Source organism: Arachis stenosperma, chromosome 3 (genome assembly GCF_014773155.1).
Source record: "Arachis stenosperma cultivar V10309 chromosome 3, arast.V10309.gnm1.PFL2, whole genome shotgun sequence".
Taxonomy (NCBI): domain Eukaryota; kingdom Viridiplantae; phylum Streptophyta; class Magnoliopsida; order Fabales; family Fabaceae; genus Arachis; species Arachis stenosperma.
In genome coordinates, this window is record NC_080379.1 from 4,969,619 (window position 1) to 4,984,909 (window position 15,291).

Consider the following 15,291-nt stretch of genomic DNA (forward strand, 5'->3'; position numbering starts at 1 on the left):
AGAATTTTGCTAGGAACCAAGAAAGTATTCAGCCAATTTCTGCCAATTTTTATTGGGCCGGATCCAAAGCCCACTACAACAAAAAAATCATCTCTCCATTACCCCAACCCTAATTTAGAATTACATTTCACTATTTCACCTTTCCTTCTTTTACCACCACCGTTCATCTCCTTTCCCTCTCTATCCCGTCAATAAACCTCCCTCAAACGGCGAAGAGTTGCTGACCTCCTTTTCACGCCACTCCGTCATCTTCAACAGCACTGCTCAGCGCCGTTTCCGTCTCCCAACTCGACGATGTCGCCACTGCACGCGAGGACGCTGTCGTCGTCAACAGCGAGTCTCATGGCTTCCTCCACTGGTTCGGACTCTGGTCAACGTAGCTACCGCGAACTCGTGACCTTCCCAAACTCGCGTCGTCGCGCCGCCACCCTCAACCTTCCACCGTGCCGCATCAAGTCTGCCACTGCCTCCATGACGCACCGAGACGTCTCTTCCTTTTCCGTTGTGCGCTGCGGCTCGTCATTCACCACATTGGTCTCCAACAGGTTAGTAGACGGTTAGGGTAGTTATAAGTAAGTTTAATTTTTTCGAATTGAAATTGGGTTTGAATGTAAAGAGGATGTTCATTTTAATTAATAGGCGGATAGTTCTTTTTACAGTAAATTGGATATTGCATTTTATCATTTTATCGTGAAGAAATGGTCTACAAATGATCTCGGATGTTACTTTTTAGCTTAGATTGATGCTTTATTTGTTCCTGTACATGCATGTTTCCCAAAATTAATTTTTCAAGTTCTTAAAGGTAAACGGATGTTGCTTTTTTGGATGTCTCTCTTAAATCGTTGTAGAAGTTTGTGTTGATTATATGATTTGAACCGACTGCTGCATGTAACTGGTTCTGCCTGATTTGTTGAATTCTACATTGACATATTCTCCTGGTTTCTTTTTTATATGGTTTGGGAGTTAGGAAAAAGACTAGTTTAAATTTGCTTGAATTAAAGTTGGGTTTGAGTGTAGTTATTTAAACATGGTGCAAGGGTGGAATTTTTCCTAATTTGTTAAATGTTTCTTATCAACTAAAACGGATGTTCATTTTAATTAATAGATGGATGGTTCTTTTCAAATTAAATTGGACGTTGCATTTTATCGTGAATAGATGGAATTTATTTGATTCTGCATGCTGTGTGTTTATGTTTTGATGCTATTTTACAGGACTCCATTGTAAAAGGATCATTGGTTATGCAACTATCATACTATCCATAACCGGATATTACAAGCAGGGAGCATGGTAAATCAGCTACAAGCAACAAGTTTCGCTTCACCGATCCAGAATACTGATGAATGATGATCAAGTAGCAAGTGGCTCTTTTATTGTGAACTTGATATATTCATTGCAGAAATAGTATCACAAAATCAAAGAACATGCAAAAATCTACCCTTATGTATGGGCTTCCTATATTGTTGTATATGGTGACTTTAGTCTATGGACTGCATATAGACGGAGAAAGCTTCTAAAAACTAAGGACAGAGTAAGGAATTTTCAAGAAAAACTATGGAAGCTTGTTGAAACTGAAGAATCTGATCCTTTTACTTCTAAGAATCTCCTCATTTGTCTCTTTTCTGATTTTTTTTTTTTGGAGTTTGTGCATGTTGGCTTTGAGTTTTAATTATTGTATCTCTGTGCATGTGTTTGAACAATTGTAGATTAGATGCATACTTTTCAGTTTCAAAGCCAAACCAATGGAAGTGATTGTATTTTTCATTGAGTTCAAGAGGAAATATGAAGAATAAAGAAAATCCTTTTATTTAGATACTAGAAGCCAATTAGTATAGCATGAAGAAATCACTTTTTTTTGTTATGATTTTAGTCAATCTCTTGGCTTTTATTTTTTTGATTTGGATGATAATTTATAACTCAAAAGAATGACTGTCTAGACCCGACTAAAAAATTTAAGATGTTCAAACAAGAAATGCAAAATTAAAATGTTATTTGTGTGGAGGTTGCAAATTACTCTGTCTATTTAAGGTACTAATGTTTGGTATAATATATCTTTAAGTTTGAAAATAAGATATTGTTGTTCCTTTTCTTATTTTTTTTTTCCTTCCTTAAATTTTTTTAATCAAGCAACAGGATAAATTCAAATTTTTTTCCTTCTTTTGTGATACTTATAATCACTATCAAATGAATCATCTCTACAATAAAATAATTTATGTTAGATACCTAATTATTTTTACAAAGATATAAGTGGATATTACTTTTATCAAGTATCAAGATGTTCATTTTTCATACTAAATAGATGTTACTTTAATAAAAATAATGTGAATAAAAAAAAAATTATCCTATATAAGTAACTATAAATTTGTTATCATGCTAAGATACAATGAAAGGAATCATAATATTCATTCAACTTATCTATACAATTTGCAACACTGTTAATACATGAATTCAACATGACCAAAATTAATAAAAAAAAAATCATTCACTTAACATTAAAAAAGAAACATCTATTTGTTTAACAAAAGAAACATCTAATTGTAATTTTTTAAGTTGATAATTAATTTTGACTCATTCAGTTCCAAAAATCTAATATCCCCTTTCTAATTTCTTGCTTTTCCACACCTTTGCAGGTTCCAAAAGCAAGTGATGCTTACAATTTTTACAATCTACAATTGAATTTGTCTTTAAATTAATATATTTAAAGACTCTTTCGTCCAAGGACAAGTTTCTTTTACTTCTATCACAGCCATCCATCTTCTTTTTCTGAAGTTTATCTCTGACCAATTATCTAAATTACTTGCTAACGAGCATAGAAATATGTATCCCTCATGAATTGTGGGTTGTCCTTTGCTCTTATAAATCTATTTTTTCAATTTACTCTGCAAAGAGAACAACCAAATCAAAATAAAAACACATAATGCCATTCCTAAAAAACATAAAAAATGTATTAAAAAAGAACATCCAAAAAATATATAAATAAATATCAATTATTCAATTTTTCACACTCATCTTTAATTTACAATGGCAGATTTCACCCTAGTCTAATTATATTCCATCAATTAATCAATTTTCACCTAACCCATGACAATGAAGTGATGAACATAAGCCTATTATCTATATGTGTTATGCATAGCAAGTTGATTGGTCCATTATTTAAGAGTGTATCTAAGTATATTGGGAGAATGAGAGTTGATGACTATAGTGACCAAACATGAACTTACTCTTTGCAAAGAATTAGATCTTCGCATATATGCTTCTGTTCCTTCCTAAAAGTTGCTTGTCTTCCTTTTTAAATTTTTGGAATAATTAATACCAAATTCAACAAATAAAAATATAGAAACCAAGTAAGCACTAGCAATAGTTATGAAATCAAAGAAACCTACTTATAGAAGACAAAAAAAATAACTTGCAAAATTATGAAGTAGCAGTAAATAGCTAGACAGAAACCTTCAATCAGCGACAACGGGGCAATGATTCTTGCAGTGGACCAAGGAAATTTGGTGATGATTCTTGCAGTAAACTACCTATCGGCACGAAATTTGGTGCACCAAGAAGACAACGATGCAGTAGTCATGGAGGCGAGACTGGTGGCGCACTGGAGCGACGAATCGGCACTTTGGACAAGAAAGAAGACCGACGAAATGAGAGGGAATGGTGATGAGGAGGGGCAGTGATCCTGGATGACGAAGCGGCGGTGCGACGATGAATCGAAAGAGAGGGGACAATAGAACTTCTTCTGATTTCCTTCGCGGAGGTGAAGAAGTGGCTGTGGGATGTCGCCTAACGGTGCAGTGTTCAGTGTCGGGGCGGCTGCACCAACTGGAGAGGAGTGTAGACAGCGTCACTATGAAAATGGGAGAAGGAGAATGATTTTTGTGGGTAACTACAGGAGTAGGAGCGGGAGAGAAGGGGGGAGCGTTTTTACACTTTTTTTATTAGGATTAGGTTAATTAGCTCTTAATTATTCAAATTTTGAATTTTAAAAAATTTAAATAAATTATTAAATAAAATTGTTTAAAAAGTTGGCTGGTTTATCTTGGTTCTCTATACTTTTCTATATTTTTATTATTGTGGTCATTTTACAAATCAGATGCACTGATTTGTTTTTGAAAAAATTACAAATTTTATAATGTTGGATCCAGCTAGGGGTGTCCATGGATCGGATCCGATCTGCATATCCGCGGTGTTTATCCAAATCCGATCCAAAAATTGCGGATATAGATCCGATCCGCAAGGCTTTCGGATCGGATCGGATCGGATCCGCACACTAGTCGGATCGGATTGCGGATTTTGTGTTGATATCCGCATATCCGCGTATCCGCAAAAATAAAGAGATAAATAAGTAAAATATTCTTTTTATATTTTATTTCAACTAATAATTATCATATATGTTAAATTATTTTAATTTATTATTCAAGAAAAATATGTTTAATATTATTTTAAGAGTAAACATATTTAAAAGAATAGAAAAAATAAATTTTATTGATATTTTTTTAATAAAAATATTTTTGTGTTTTGTGGATATATCCGATATCCGATATCCGATCTGATCCGTACTTGCGGATCGAATCGGATTGGATCCAATGTTAAAAACTACGAATATTGGATCCGATCCGATCCGATGATTTTAGTGCGGATTGGATCGAAATTTTGGCAATATTCGATCCGATCCGATCCGCGGACACCCCTAGATCCAGCTATTCGATTCTTTAAATATATTCCTTCTGTCTTTAGATAATTATATTGAAAAGGAAAAAGTATTGATTAATATGTATTGCTTTTCGTTTCTGAATATTTTTTTTTATGAACATCGGGGCAAAAACGCCCAAAAAACAAGAAAACTAAATAGAGACTATTCTAGGAAGAGCAATACCTATAGAATCAGCATGAAAAGCTAAGGAAATATAAGAGGGCAGATTGAAAAAAATATGACAGCCAGATGGAAGACTATGACCAAAGTGAGCCAACCTATCAGCACAAGTATTTGCTTCCCGAAATTGGTGATGAATATTCCAGCTAGTAAGCCTGCTGCATCTGTTTCTGATAGCCAAGACTAAAGATCTAGTAGCATGTAAGTCAATTTCCTTCTGGAGACAAAGCTTCACTGCAACAAGGGAGTCTGCTTCAATAATCAGATGAGAGCAACCAATATTCAAGGCTAGCTCCAAGCCTAGTAAAATTCCCAAAAGCCCCGCTATCGTCACTGTTCCACCGTCCAAATTCGCACTAAAACAAGCTATAAATCTTCCATCAGAGTCCCTTAGGATCCCACCACAAGCTGCTCTTCCTCCATCTAACACAGAGCCATCTGAGTTGAGCTTAATAAACGGGTGATCTGGTGGCTTCCATTTGATCTGTCTTTCAATGAAATTGCAAACCTTTTTCCTGCTCTGAGCAAGCTCGAGCTGTGCCATATAGTAGTCCTTCGCTAAGTGGAAGGCCAAAAAATGAATGCTATTCTCTGCTACGGCCTCATCACTATCAAAGATCACCTTATTTCGACGAAGCCAGAGTGCATTCATTGTGCAAACAAAAAGGAGGGGCCAGTGAACCCCTTTGAAGAGGGATTGGGATGATAAATTCTCCAACAACCAAGGGAGGAGGGGGGTGTTGAAAAAGTTACCAAATCTCAATCTGGCATCAATGCTCATCCATGTTTGTCTCGCGACTCTGCAGTCTCGGATCACATGGAGCATCGATTCGATTTCCTCACCACAACTAACACAAGATCCATCCTGGGTCATATTTCTTTTGACTCTAATCTCATTTGTTAATAGCACTTCATTTGCAACAAGCCAGCAAAAAGTACGCAGCCTTTGGGGAGCTTCAAGCTTCCAGATCTTCGAAAACAGCTTAGCTTTAGAATTATCTGAAGGGCTTAGATAGAGAGAGCAAGCTGACTTGATAGAAAACGCACCGTCTGATGTCAACAGCCAGGCTAGAATATCTTCTCCCATCTCTGGTTCAGGTGTTTTCGTCGACCTGAAAACGGGAATCCAATCGTCGCCTAGGACTACTGCAATTCGATTGAGATCCCACCTCCGATTTGATACATAGTCACACACCCGTTCCTCCAACATATTAGGAAACACCTCGGGCTGAGCAAAATCAATCAGGTGGTGTACCCCTAGCATCCAATGATCATTCCAGAAGTTAACATTTTCACCGGACCCAAGTCTCCAAACAAGATTGTCAGCAAACTTTTTCCAAATATGAAAGATACCTTTCCAAGCATTAGACGAAGATAGATGTTTTGTGATTAGTGGCAGGGAGTCATCTCCACATCCATACTTGCTGCGGACTATCTTTACCCATAGCGCATCCTTATTATGGATTAGCTTCCAGGCCAGCTTCATAAGATTTGCATTATTCAACACTCTAGCCGGTCTGAGGCCCAAACTGCCTTGGCATTTGGGAAGGCAAACTTTCTCCCAACTCATGAGATGAGGTTTCCTCCCCGAGCTAACACTTCCCCACAAAAAATTTCTGCAGATTTTATCAATGCTATCACAAATGCTTAGAGGAAGTTTCATGGTCTGCATGACATAGGAAGGAATAGATGCCAGTGCTGATTGAGTGAGAGTAACTCTGCCCGCAAGAGAAAGATTTGTAGCCTTCCACGAACTAAGTCTATTAGCCATTCTATCTAATATGAATTGAAAGTCCTCCTTCTTGGAACGACCATGAAGGAGAGGGACTCCAAGGTACTTACCCATATTGTTTGTTAGCCTCATTCCCAAAGCATCACTCAGTTCTTTTTTCCTAGCGAAGCACATATTTTCAGAGAAGTAAACACAGGATTTAAAATAATTTACCTTTTGACCCGAACATTTACAAAACAAATCCAGAATGCCCCGTACAACTTTAACCTGCTCCATGGAAGCTTTTCCGAATAGAACAATATCGTTCGCAAAGCAAAGATGGGAGAGTTTCGGCCCACCTCTATTCAAGACCATTGGCTCCCAAAAATTCTGATTAACAGCAAAGGAGATAATCTGCGACAGTCTTTCTATACATAAAATAAAGAGATATGGTGACATAGGATCACCCTGTCGAATACCTCTGGAAGGAGTGAAAGAATTGGACGGGATACCATTCCACAGGACTTTCATCTCTGCAGACGAATAGCAATGAGGGATCAGGTCAACTAGATTCTCTGGCAGTCTAGCTTCAATTAAAGTATCCCTGATAAACTCCCAGTTCAAAAGATCATAGGCTTTCTCCAAATCTATCTTAATAGCCATATAACCGCAAACACCTTTCTTGATCCTCATGGAATGGATGGCCTCTTGGGCTATGATAATATTATCTGCACTCTGCCTGCCAGGGACAAAACTTGATTGGGAGGGGCCAATTAATTTGGGCATTTCCTGCTTCAGCCGATGAGAGATAATCTTTGTAATGAGCTTATACGAAACATTACAAAGCCCAATAGGCCGAAAGTGGCTAAAAGTTTCTGGGGCATCAATCTTCGGGATAAGCGATATATAAGTGCTATTTGCCACTTTAATTTCTTCATGATTGTTGAAAACCCGAAAAACCCAATTTACCACCGAGGTTTTAACAGATTCCCAGTTGCTTTGATAAAACATCGGAGGCAAGCCGTCAGGCCCCGGCGCCTTCCAGGCTCTCATAGAGAACATAGCAGATTGAATTTCTTCAACAGTCACCATTCTTCCTAGCTGATTTTGCTCCTCATATGATAGAGTCGGAAACAAGCCTGGAGCATTTAGTTTCTCACAATTCCCATCATCAGTATACAGAGTAAGAAAGTGTTGTGCTCCAATATTTTGAATTTGTTACACATCATCGATCCACTATCCTTCTGCATTTTTAATCATGGTTACTCTGTTTCTTCTCCTCCTGGCAGATGCAGTGTTATGGAAATAAGCAGTATTCTTATCACCATAATTAATCAATTTGCACCTAGAACATTGCTTCCAGTAGACTTCTTCCTGAATAAGCAAATTTTCCAATTCCTTCCACAATTGGATTTGAAGATTATCAAGAAAAGGATTCGGCGTGAAACTGAGATGAGCAGAAATACCATTTAATCTCGCCAGTAGCCGATTTTTCCTTTTAATTAGATCACCAAACACCTCTCGATTCCAAATTTTAGCAGCCTCCATGAAAGTGGAGATATTTACCTCCAGCTGATTATCAACATCCCAACTACTCCTTAGCAAGTTATTAAAATCATTGTGAGTCATCCAAGCCGCAATAAACCAAAATGGGCGAGTAGAGGAGCCAGGATATTTGGAAGATCTCAAATCAAGTAATAACGGGGCATGATCAAATTTCAGTTTTGGAAGGTGCTTTACTACTGCATGATTAAATCTTTGAACCCAAGAAGTGTTCGCAATATACCTGTCTAATCTCCTTCGAATACTACCTCTCTACCAAGTAAATGGTTGTCCTTGGAAGCCAATGTCTTGGAGACCACATTCAAAGAGACAATTTGAGAAGCGAGCATGATCCCTGGAGAGAGTTGAGGTACCTCCTGTATCTGCCAATGAGAGAACACAATTGAAATCACCCCCCACACACCGATCACCATGCACCAGATCCCTTAATCTTTGCAGATTTTCCCATAATTCGGATCTTGGTCCAATATGAGGTGAACCATAGACTACCGTCAGATACCAGTATTGTTCATTACAAAAAGAAACTCTAAGATGAATAAATTACCTATGTGACTCAATAACATGAACATCCCAGAGACTGCCATTCCATAGAAGCCAGATCCCGCCTGAGAAACCACATCCTTCCACTAGATGCCAATTCGGAAAACCAAACTTTTGAGCCACCTTCTCCGCTTTCGCCCCCGAGATATGTGTTTCAAGTAAACAAAGAAAACCAGAATGAAATCTATTGCACAAATCCTTCACCAATCTGGAGAAACCTTTACCACCCACACCTCTACAGTTCCAATTTATTATATTCATGATAAACAGCAATAAAAATGAGTCGAGGGGCCAACCGGCCAGAAATTACTGCTCATTTGGCGTAGCACCTATGGCGATATCTGCCACCATGTTATCTGAAAGCACCCCAATATGGGATATAGCTGAAACTTACTTACCAGCATTTACGTTCTGATTTGCTCCTGGATCAGGGGGATTTGCCGCCGAATTCCTCACTCCAGGTTTAAGGCGAAGCTGCTCCTCCATCGCAGAAGCTTCCATAGAGGGTAAGTGAATTTGAACCCCAGGAAACATCCCGTTCTCCCAACCGTCACTACCTCCCATGCTTTGAGCTTGTTTAATTAAATTAATGGAATCCCAATAATTCTCCTTTCTCCGATTGTGGATATCTGTAGAGCTAGAGCCTTCTATCTCCTTCCCCTTCCAAGTAGACACACTCGTATTAACTACTGTCCCCTTACTCTGATTAGTATGAGGCTTTTGAGATGGTTTCTTATTTTCTTTTCCTACTATGGCAGGTTTTGCAAACATAGCAGCTTTATTGTGCTAAGGTTTTATGACCCTGGACTCTAGATGAGCTTCATTCTGCCTACCCACCAAGTCCATTTGTGTCGACTCCTGGTTCTCTATTTGGTCTAGAACCTAGTATCTTGAGCCCAGTGCAACGTTAACTCCCTTATTTAGATCAAACCCAGAGACTTTTTTCTTCATATTTTTTCATTGGGGCCTCTTAACTATCATCCAAGGCCCAAAAGAATTCAAGGTGTTCCTATTTTCCATATCTTCATTCAGATCTGACTCCCCAATATTCCTTCCCACATTATTTGTAATTGGATTAACTGAATTCGAAAGTTCCGGCACCAAATTAGTGGATTTCACAACCGAGTTCTTCGGAACATTTTCCGATTGACCACCACCATCAGTGCTTAGTGGTTGAACATTCTCCTTCCTTGCCCCTCCTTTCGAACATAGCTCAACTCTATGACCATAACGGCCACAACCGAAGAAAATTAAATGTAGTCCTTCGTATTCCACTTTGAAATCGTGACCCAATACTTTGATTGCTGGAACCAGTTTGCGTCTCAGGTCAATTTCCACGCACAAACGTGCAAATTTTCCTCTAGAATGAATGGAAGTATTCTGGTCAATCTTTAACATTGTTCCTATCTTTTTCCCAGCTCTCCATAGAAATTTATTAGTATACAACTCCACAGGAAGTTCGGGAATACGCACCCAAACCGCAATTTTTTGGACAAAATCATTTGAAGGCTGGAACAGGGGCCTCCATCTCTGCACCAACAGATAGTGGTCTGCAACTTGCCAAGGACCATCAAATAAGGCATGTCGATAGTCACCTTCATCCATGAATCTCACTAAAAAGAAATCACCTGTCAAGTCAATTACTTTGAGATCTCCATTCCGTGACCAAGTCCTCCGAATCCAAGCCTCCATCGCTCGAAATCCCAGACTCTTGCCAAGCAGCTTCACGATGAGAGAAAGTTTCCATGGTTTACACCACTGATCATATTCCTCCAAGGAGACTTCCACTACCGGTTTTGGATTGAAGAAAGCCTCCTCTTCCAGATTCACATCCTCCATCTCCTCCAAACCATAATCCTCAGCCACTAACTGCACAATTTCTGTTGGAGACAACACAAATCCCGTATCATTTGACATCAACCTGTCCTTGTATGTACTTACTTGTTTCGGATCTTTCATCCTCGGTCCACACCCATCAAGCGGGATGCTCTTGTTCTCACTCGATTGAATCCCCTGGCTGGAATTGGGGCTTTCTATGATCATACGTTCTCCGTCTTTAACAAATTCCACGTTGTCATCCGCATCCGGCAGTGATTCATCCCCGTTCGGCTTTGCTTTCTTAACGCTGCGAAGCCTCAGGTCTTCTTCTTGGGGAGATTCCCCTTCTGACGGCTATGCATTCTCCAATACCATTCGGTTTCGTGACCTAATCCCTTTCTTCTTTTCTGAATATTAAACAATACTTCTCTAAATATATCTTTTGATATGCTAAATTTTTATCTTGTTAAATTATATATATTAAAAATACAAATTTACCTGTCATAAAAAAAAATCAGTTTTCTAGTTTAGGATAATAATATATATTGGTACCTAGTTTTACTTTATGGAATAGCTTTTAAAGATAATTTTTTTTGGCATTTCCAATTGCACAATTTTAAATAAAAGAAATTTTCACCACCATAATAAGTTTCATATTCCCTGACTACATAATTTTCATCATTCCCCATTGTTTTGGGATGTGGCCGCAAATTGTTATCAACAAATTTTTCTTATGCAAAATATTATTTTTATCCTAAAATCTTTAGATACGGAGACTGAAACTTTAATAATATTTTATACCTAAAATATCCTATTTCAATTAATTAATTTTAACTTTATTTTTTATGCAAATTAAATTAGAATTTCATTCTTATTTCAGCTGTATCTTCTACTTCATACAAAACATAATACTGAGACTTATTACAATATGTCTCTCGGTCTATCTCTCAAATGTCAGTGTTTCCATCTTTATCTCTTTTTCAAACACTACCTAAAGTCCCACAATAGCTTTTAAAGATAATTTTGTTTCACAATAGGAATGGCAAATTTGCCAAAACTAGGCATGTGTTATGCCTACTTTCATTCATATTGGATTTTTTCCTTTGCTGATTAAAGAAATAGGACCAGAGTTTTCTCTACCTTTATATCTATGTTACAATGAAGAGGCTGAACGTCATCATAATATGATATCTGCTTGTCCTGACAGTCAAATATATCAAAATGATGCGGCCGGACCCAGCAATCTGGTGGAAGGTACGGTATCCTTCCTTGTTCTGGCTACCATCAAGAGCTTATAGTAATGGTAACATGTTTGCTGTTTTCAATTATTATTTTCCAAATAAACAGGTTTGCCACGTTCAAATGAGGCTGTTGGTAATAGTAACAGTGGTCTTGAAACTTGCATTAAAGAAATACATGAAAAGTTTGATGAATTAAGCATATTGGAAGAACTACGGTAACGAAGAACGGCAGTGGCTAGAGTATTGTGACAGGAAGAACAAAATGAATGGTTGGTTAAAGAAAGTAGAAGGCCTGAAAGAAGAAGCAGCTCAGATATTGCTGCATCAGGATGCTTTGCAAGACTCTCAAAAGGAAATAGATGATTTGGAAAGCAAATTGACCAAGCTGTACCGTGAAATGCCTCGCTACATGGACTTCAGTTGCGTGACCCAATATTTTACTCTCTCTCTTTCTTTGTCTCAAGTGATATGCAAATTTAAAATAGTCTTAAAAAATATTTAAAATTGGATCTTTAATTTCTTTTAGGGTTGTGAGTAAAAAATTTGCTTTCATTGTATCTTTAATTGGTATACAAATTATTTGCATCTTCTATTTTTTAATTTTTTATAGTATAGGTTTTTTTGTTTTGTAACAAATGTTTAAATTTATTCATCATATTTCTTTTCACAATTATATGAAGATGTGTTCTCTACCGTGTTAATAAATCATAGTTAATAATTAGTTAAAAAAAACAATGAATAGCATATTAAAAAAAAGTATAATTTTAACGATATTAAAATACAATTATATATAAAGTATTATAAAATAATATAAAAAGTATAAAAAGCAAAAATAATTAAAGTTTTTTTTTTCGTAAATTCAATTTAAAAATATAATAAATATGTTTATTTTGAACCTTTTCATTTAATATAATCATTTCTAAGTAAAAGACTCTTCTTCATTTGTGGGGTGTTAATGTTTTTCATAGATGAACCACGCGAACTTTGATAAACCAATTATCTTTTTGTTTGGTGATATTGTCCAAAGAATGATACTCCATTGAGTAAATTTGAGATGTGTAGTTCGAAAATAAAATTTTTGTGCTAAATTTGATGTCATTTGAAGGAATAGTGATAAGAAACTTATATAAGTAGTTTAAATAGTATAGACTTTGAATATTTGTAATGTAAAATTTATTATGATTATTAATATTATTATTACATTTGTAAATTGTAATATGAATATTTATTATATTTAATGAGTTATTTATAAAAATTAAAAAATTAATTATTGGAATTATAAATTTATTGTATTATTTATAACTGTGAGATATAATAAATATATGGATATGAATTGAATGTCTTTGTAGGTTACAAATATAATTACAAATTTTTGTATATTTTTTTTTTGCTGATTTTGGAAATAATAGTTGATTTGACAAAAATTGAGTGGTTAATTCTAATATTTTGACAAATAAACGATGTTGCTGACATGGCATTAGTAAAAAAAAATGTTTTAAAAGTAATATAGTTAAACTCATGTATCTACTTTTATATATTAAAAATAGATAAATTATCGCTCACAAAATACCTAAACTCATTGATATTTTTATCTAAAAAATATAATAAATAATAGGATAAAATACTGATTTAGTATTTAATGTTTGGATTAAATTCTCATTTTATTCTTAAAATTTGAAATATGTTATTTTTATTATAAACTATTTATTTTATTAAATTTGATCCAAAGAGATATGAAAATATTTTCATCGGTTATTTCACAACTAAAAAAATTTACAAAATTTATATTAAAGACTCTAAAATTATGAAAACAATTATGCATGTCATATTTTGTGAATCCAATGCTATTTTTAATATTTCTTTATATGATATTGCAGATAAAACAAAGGTAACAATCAGCTTTAGATAAAGTGCTATTGTTGAAGTACAATCAAATTTTACAACTGTTACTGACAAAGAAAATTTAAAAGACAAAATAGAATTATCTCCTATTTCTGCAAAAGTCATTATATCTGAAAAAACTTCAAAAAGTGTAGTACAAAATCGGCTAAAAATCTTTTTAAATTGAGAGGGTGAAAACTCCTGTAGAATTATCTTAAACAATTTATTATTAGAGATCCAACACATAATTACCACAAAATCTTCTGCAAAGCTGGAACTAATTAAATAATATTGCATTTATTTTAACAATTGAACTTCAAAAAGTTGAAGAGTTACTTGATCCATCTTGGGATTAAAGCGATGAAAGAACAGTTGAAATAGGAGTTCAAAAAGACTAAGGTTTGGATTTTGGTTTCTAATAAGAAAGTCACTGGAACCAAATAGCTATTTAAAAACAAGTTTGAAAAAGATGACAAGATTGTTAGAAATAAATTAAAACTTGTGGCTCAAGGATATGATCAAGAAGAAAAAATAGACTTAGATGAATCATTTATTTTAGTTGTTCAAATGGAAGCAATAAGCTAAGGTGGCTGCTCGTTTATGCTGCCTTCAAGGATTTAAATTATACCAGATCAAAGTAAAATGTGTTTTTTTAATGGTATAATAAATAAAGAGGTATATCTGGTTCAACTTCCTAATTTTAAAAATATATTTTTTTTTCAATATGTTTTTAAATATGCTAAAGTTGTTTATGATTTGACACAAAGTTCTTAGAGTCTTATATATGAAAAGTTTAGTTCGTTTTTTTTAAATGATTTTCAAAGAGAAAATACAAATACTATTTTATTTATTAAAAGCTCTTTAATTTTGATCAAATTATTATTGTTTAAGTATATTTAATTTAGATGATATTGTTTTTGGTTTGGTTAACAAGTCTTTTGAATGCAGATTTTGTAAAATTGATGCCTAGTGAATTTGATACAAATATGATGAAAAAATTAATATTTTTTTTATTACAAATTAAACAAACTCCTCAAGGCATCTTCTTACATAAAAGAATATGCAAAGGAGCTAGTAAAAGAGTTTAGAATAGAATATGCTAAATCTATAGGAATACTCATGCATCTAAACATAAAATGGAAAAAGATGAATAAGAAAAGAATGCAAATAAGATATGCTATAAAAAAAATTATTAAAATATTAATGTATTTGATTTTATCAAGATCTGACATCATTTAAAGTGTGAATCTTTACGTTTCAATCTCAACTTAAGAAATCCTACTTAGCTGTTGTCAAAAGAATCATTTAATATGTTCATACATAGGATAACTAATTATATTTTATGATATCCTAAAACTAATATTTTTAATTCAATTGTCTTTAGTGATGTTAATTTTGTAGGTGACAGAGTAGACAGATAAAGCATCCGTAGAGTATATTATTTTTAGACAAATCTTTGAATGATTGATTTAGCAGAAAGCAAGCAATTATTACTCTTTTGACAACTGAGGTCGAATACATAGCTGACATTGCATCATGATCAACAACATTCAATTCACCACCCACTTGCCATTGCTGATGATGAATGCTAAATTACATAAGCCCATGCTTGTTAGGTACAACCCTACAAATTATAAATTGTTCTCTTGACTCTTCCATATGATCAACA

At 34.9% G+C, this 15,291-nt stretch overlaps 1 protein-coding gene across 1 annotated transcript; it reads right to left on the bottom strand.

Annotated features, from left to right (window-relative positions):
• Positions 1-9,639: 9,639 nt before the first annotated feature.
• LOC130965362 (uncharacterized) lies at positions 9,640-10,725 on the bottom strand. Its single transcript, XM_057890130.1, has one exon. The coding sequence runs from the start codon at positions 10,723-10,725 to the stop codon at positions 9,640-9,642; it is 1,086 nt and encodes a 361-aa protein (XP_057746113.1).
• Between the last annotated feature and the right edge of the window lie 4,566 nt (positions 10,726-15,291).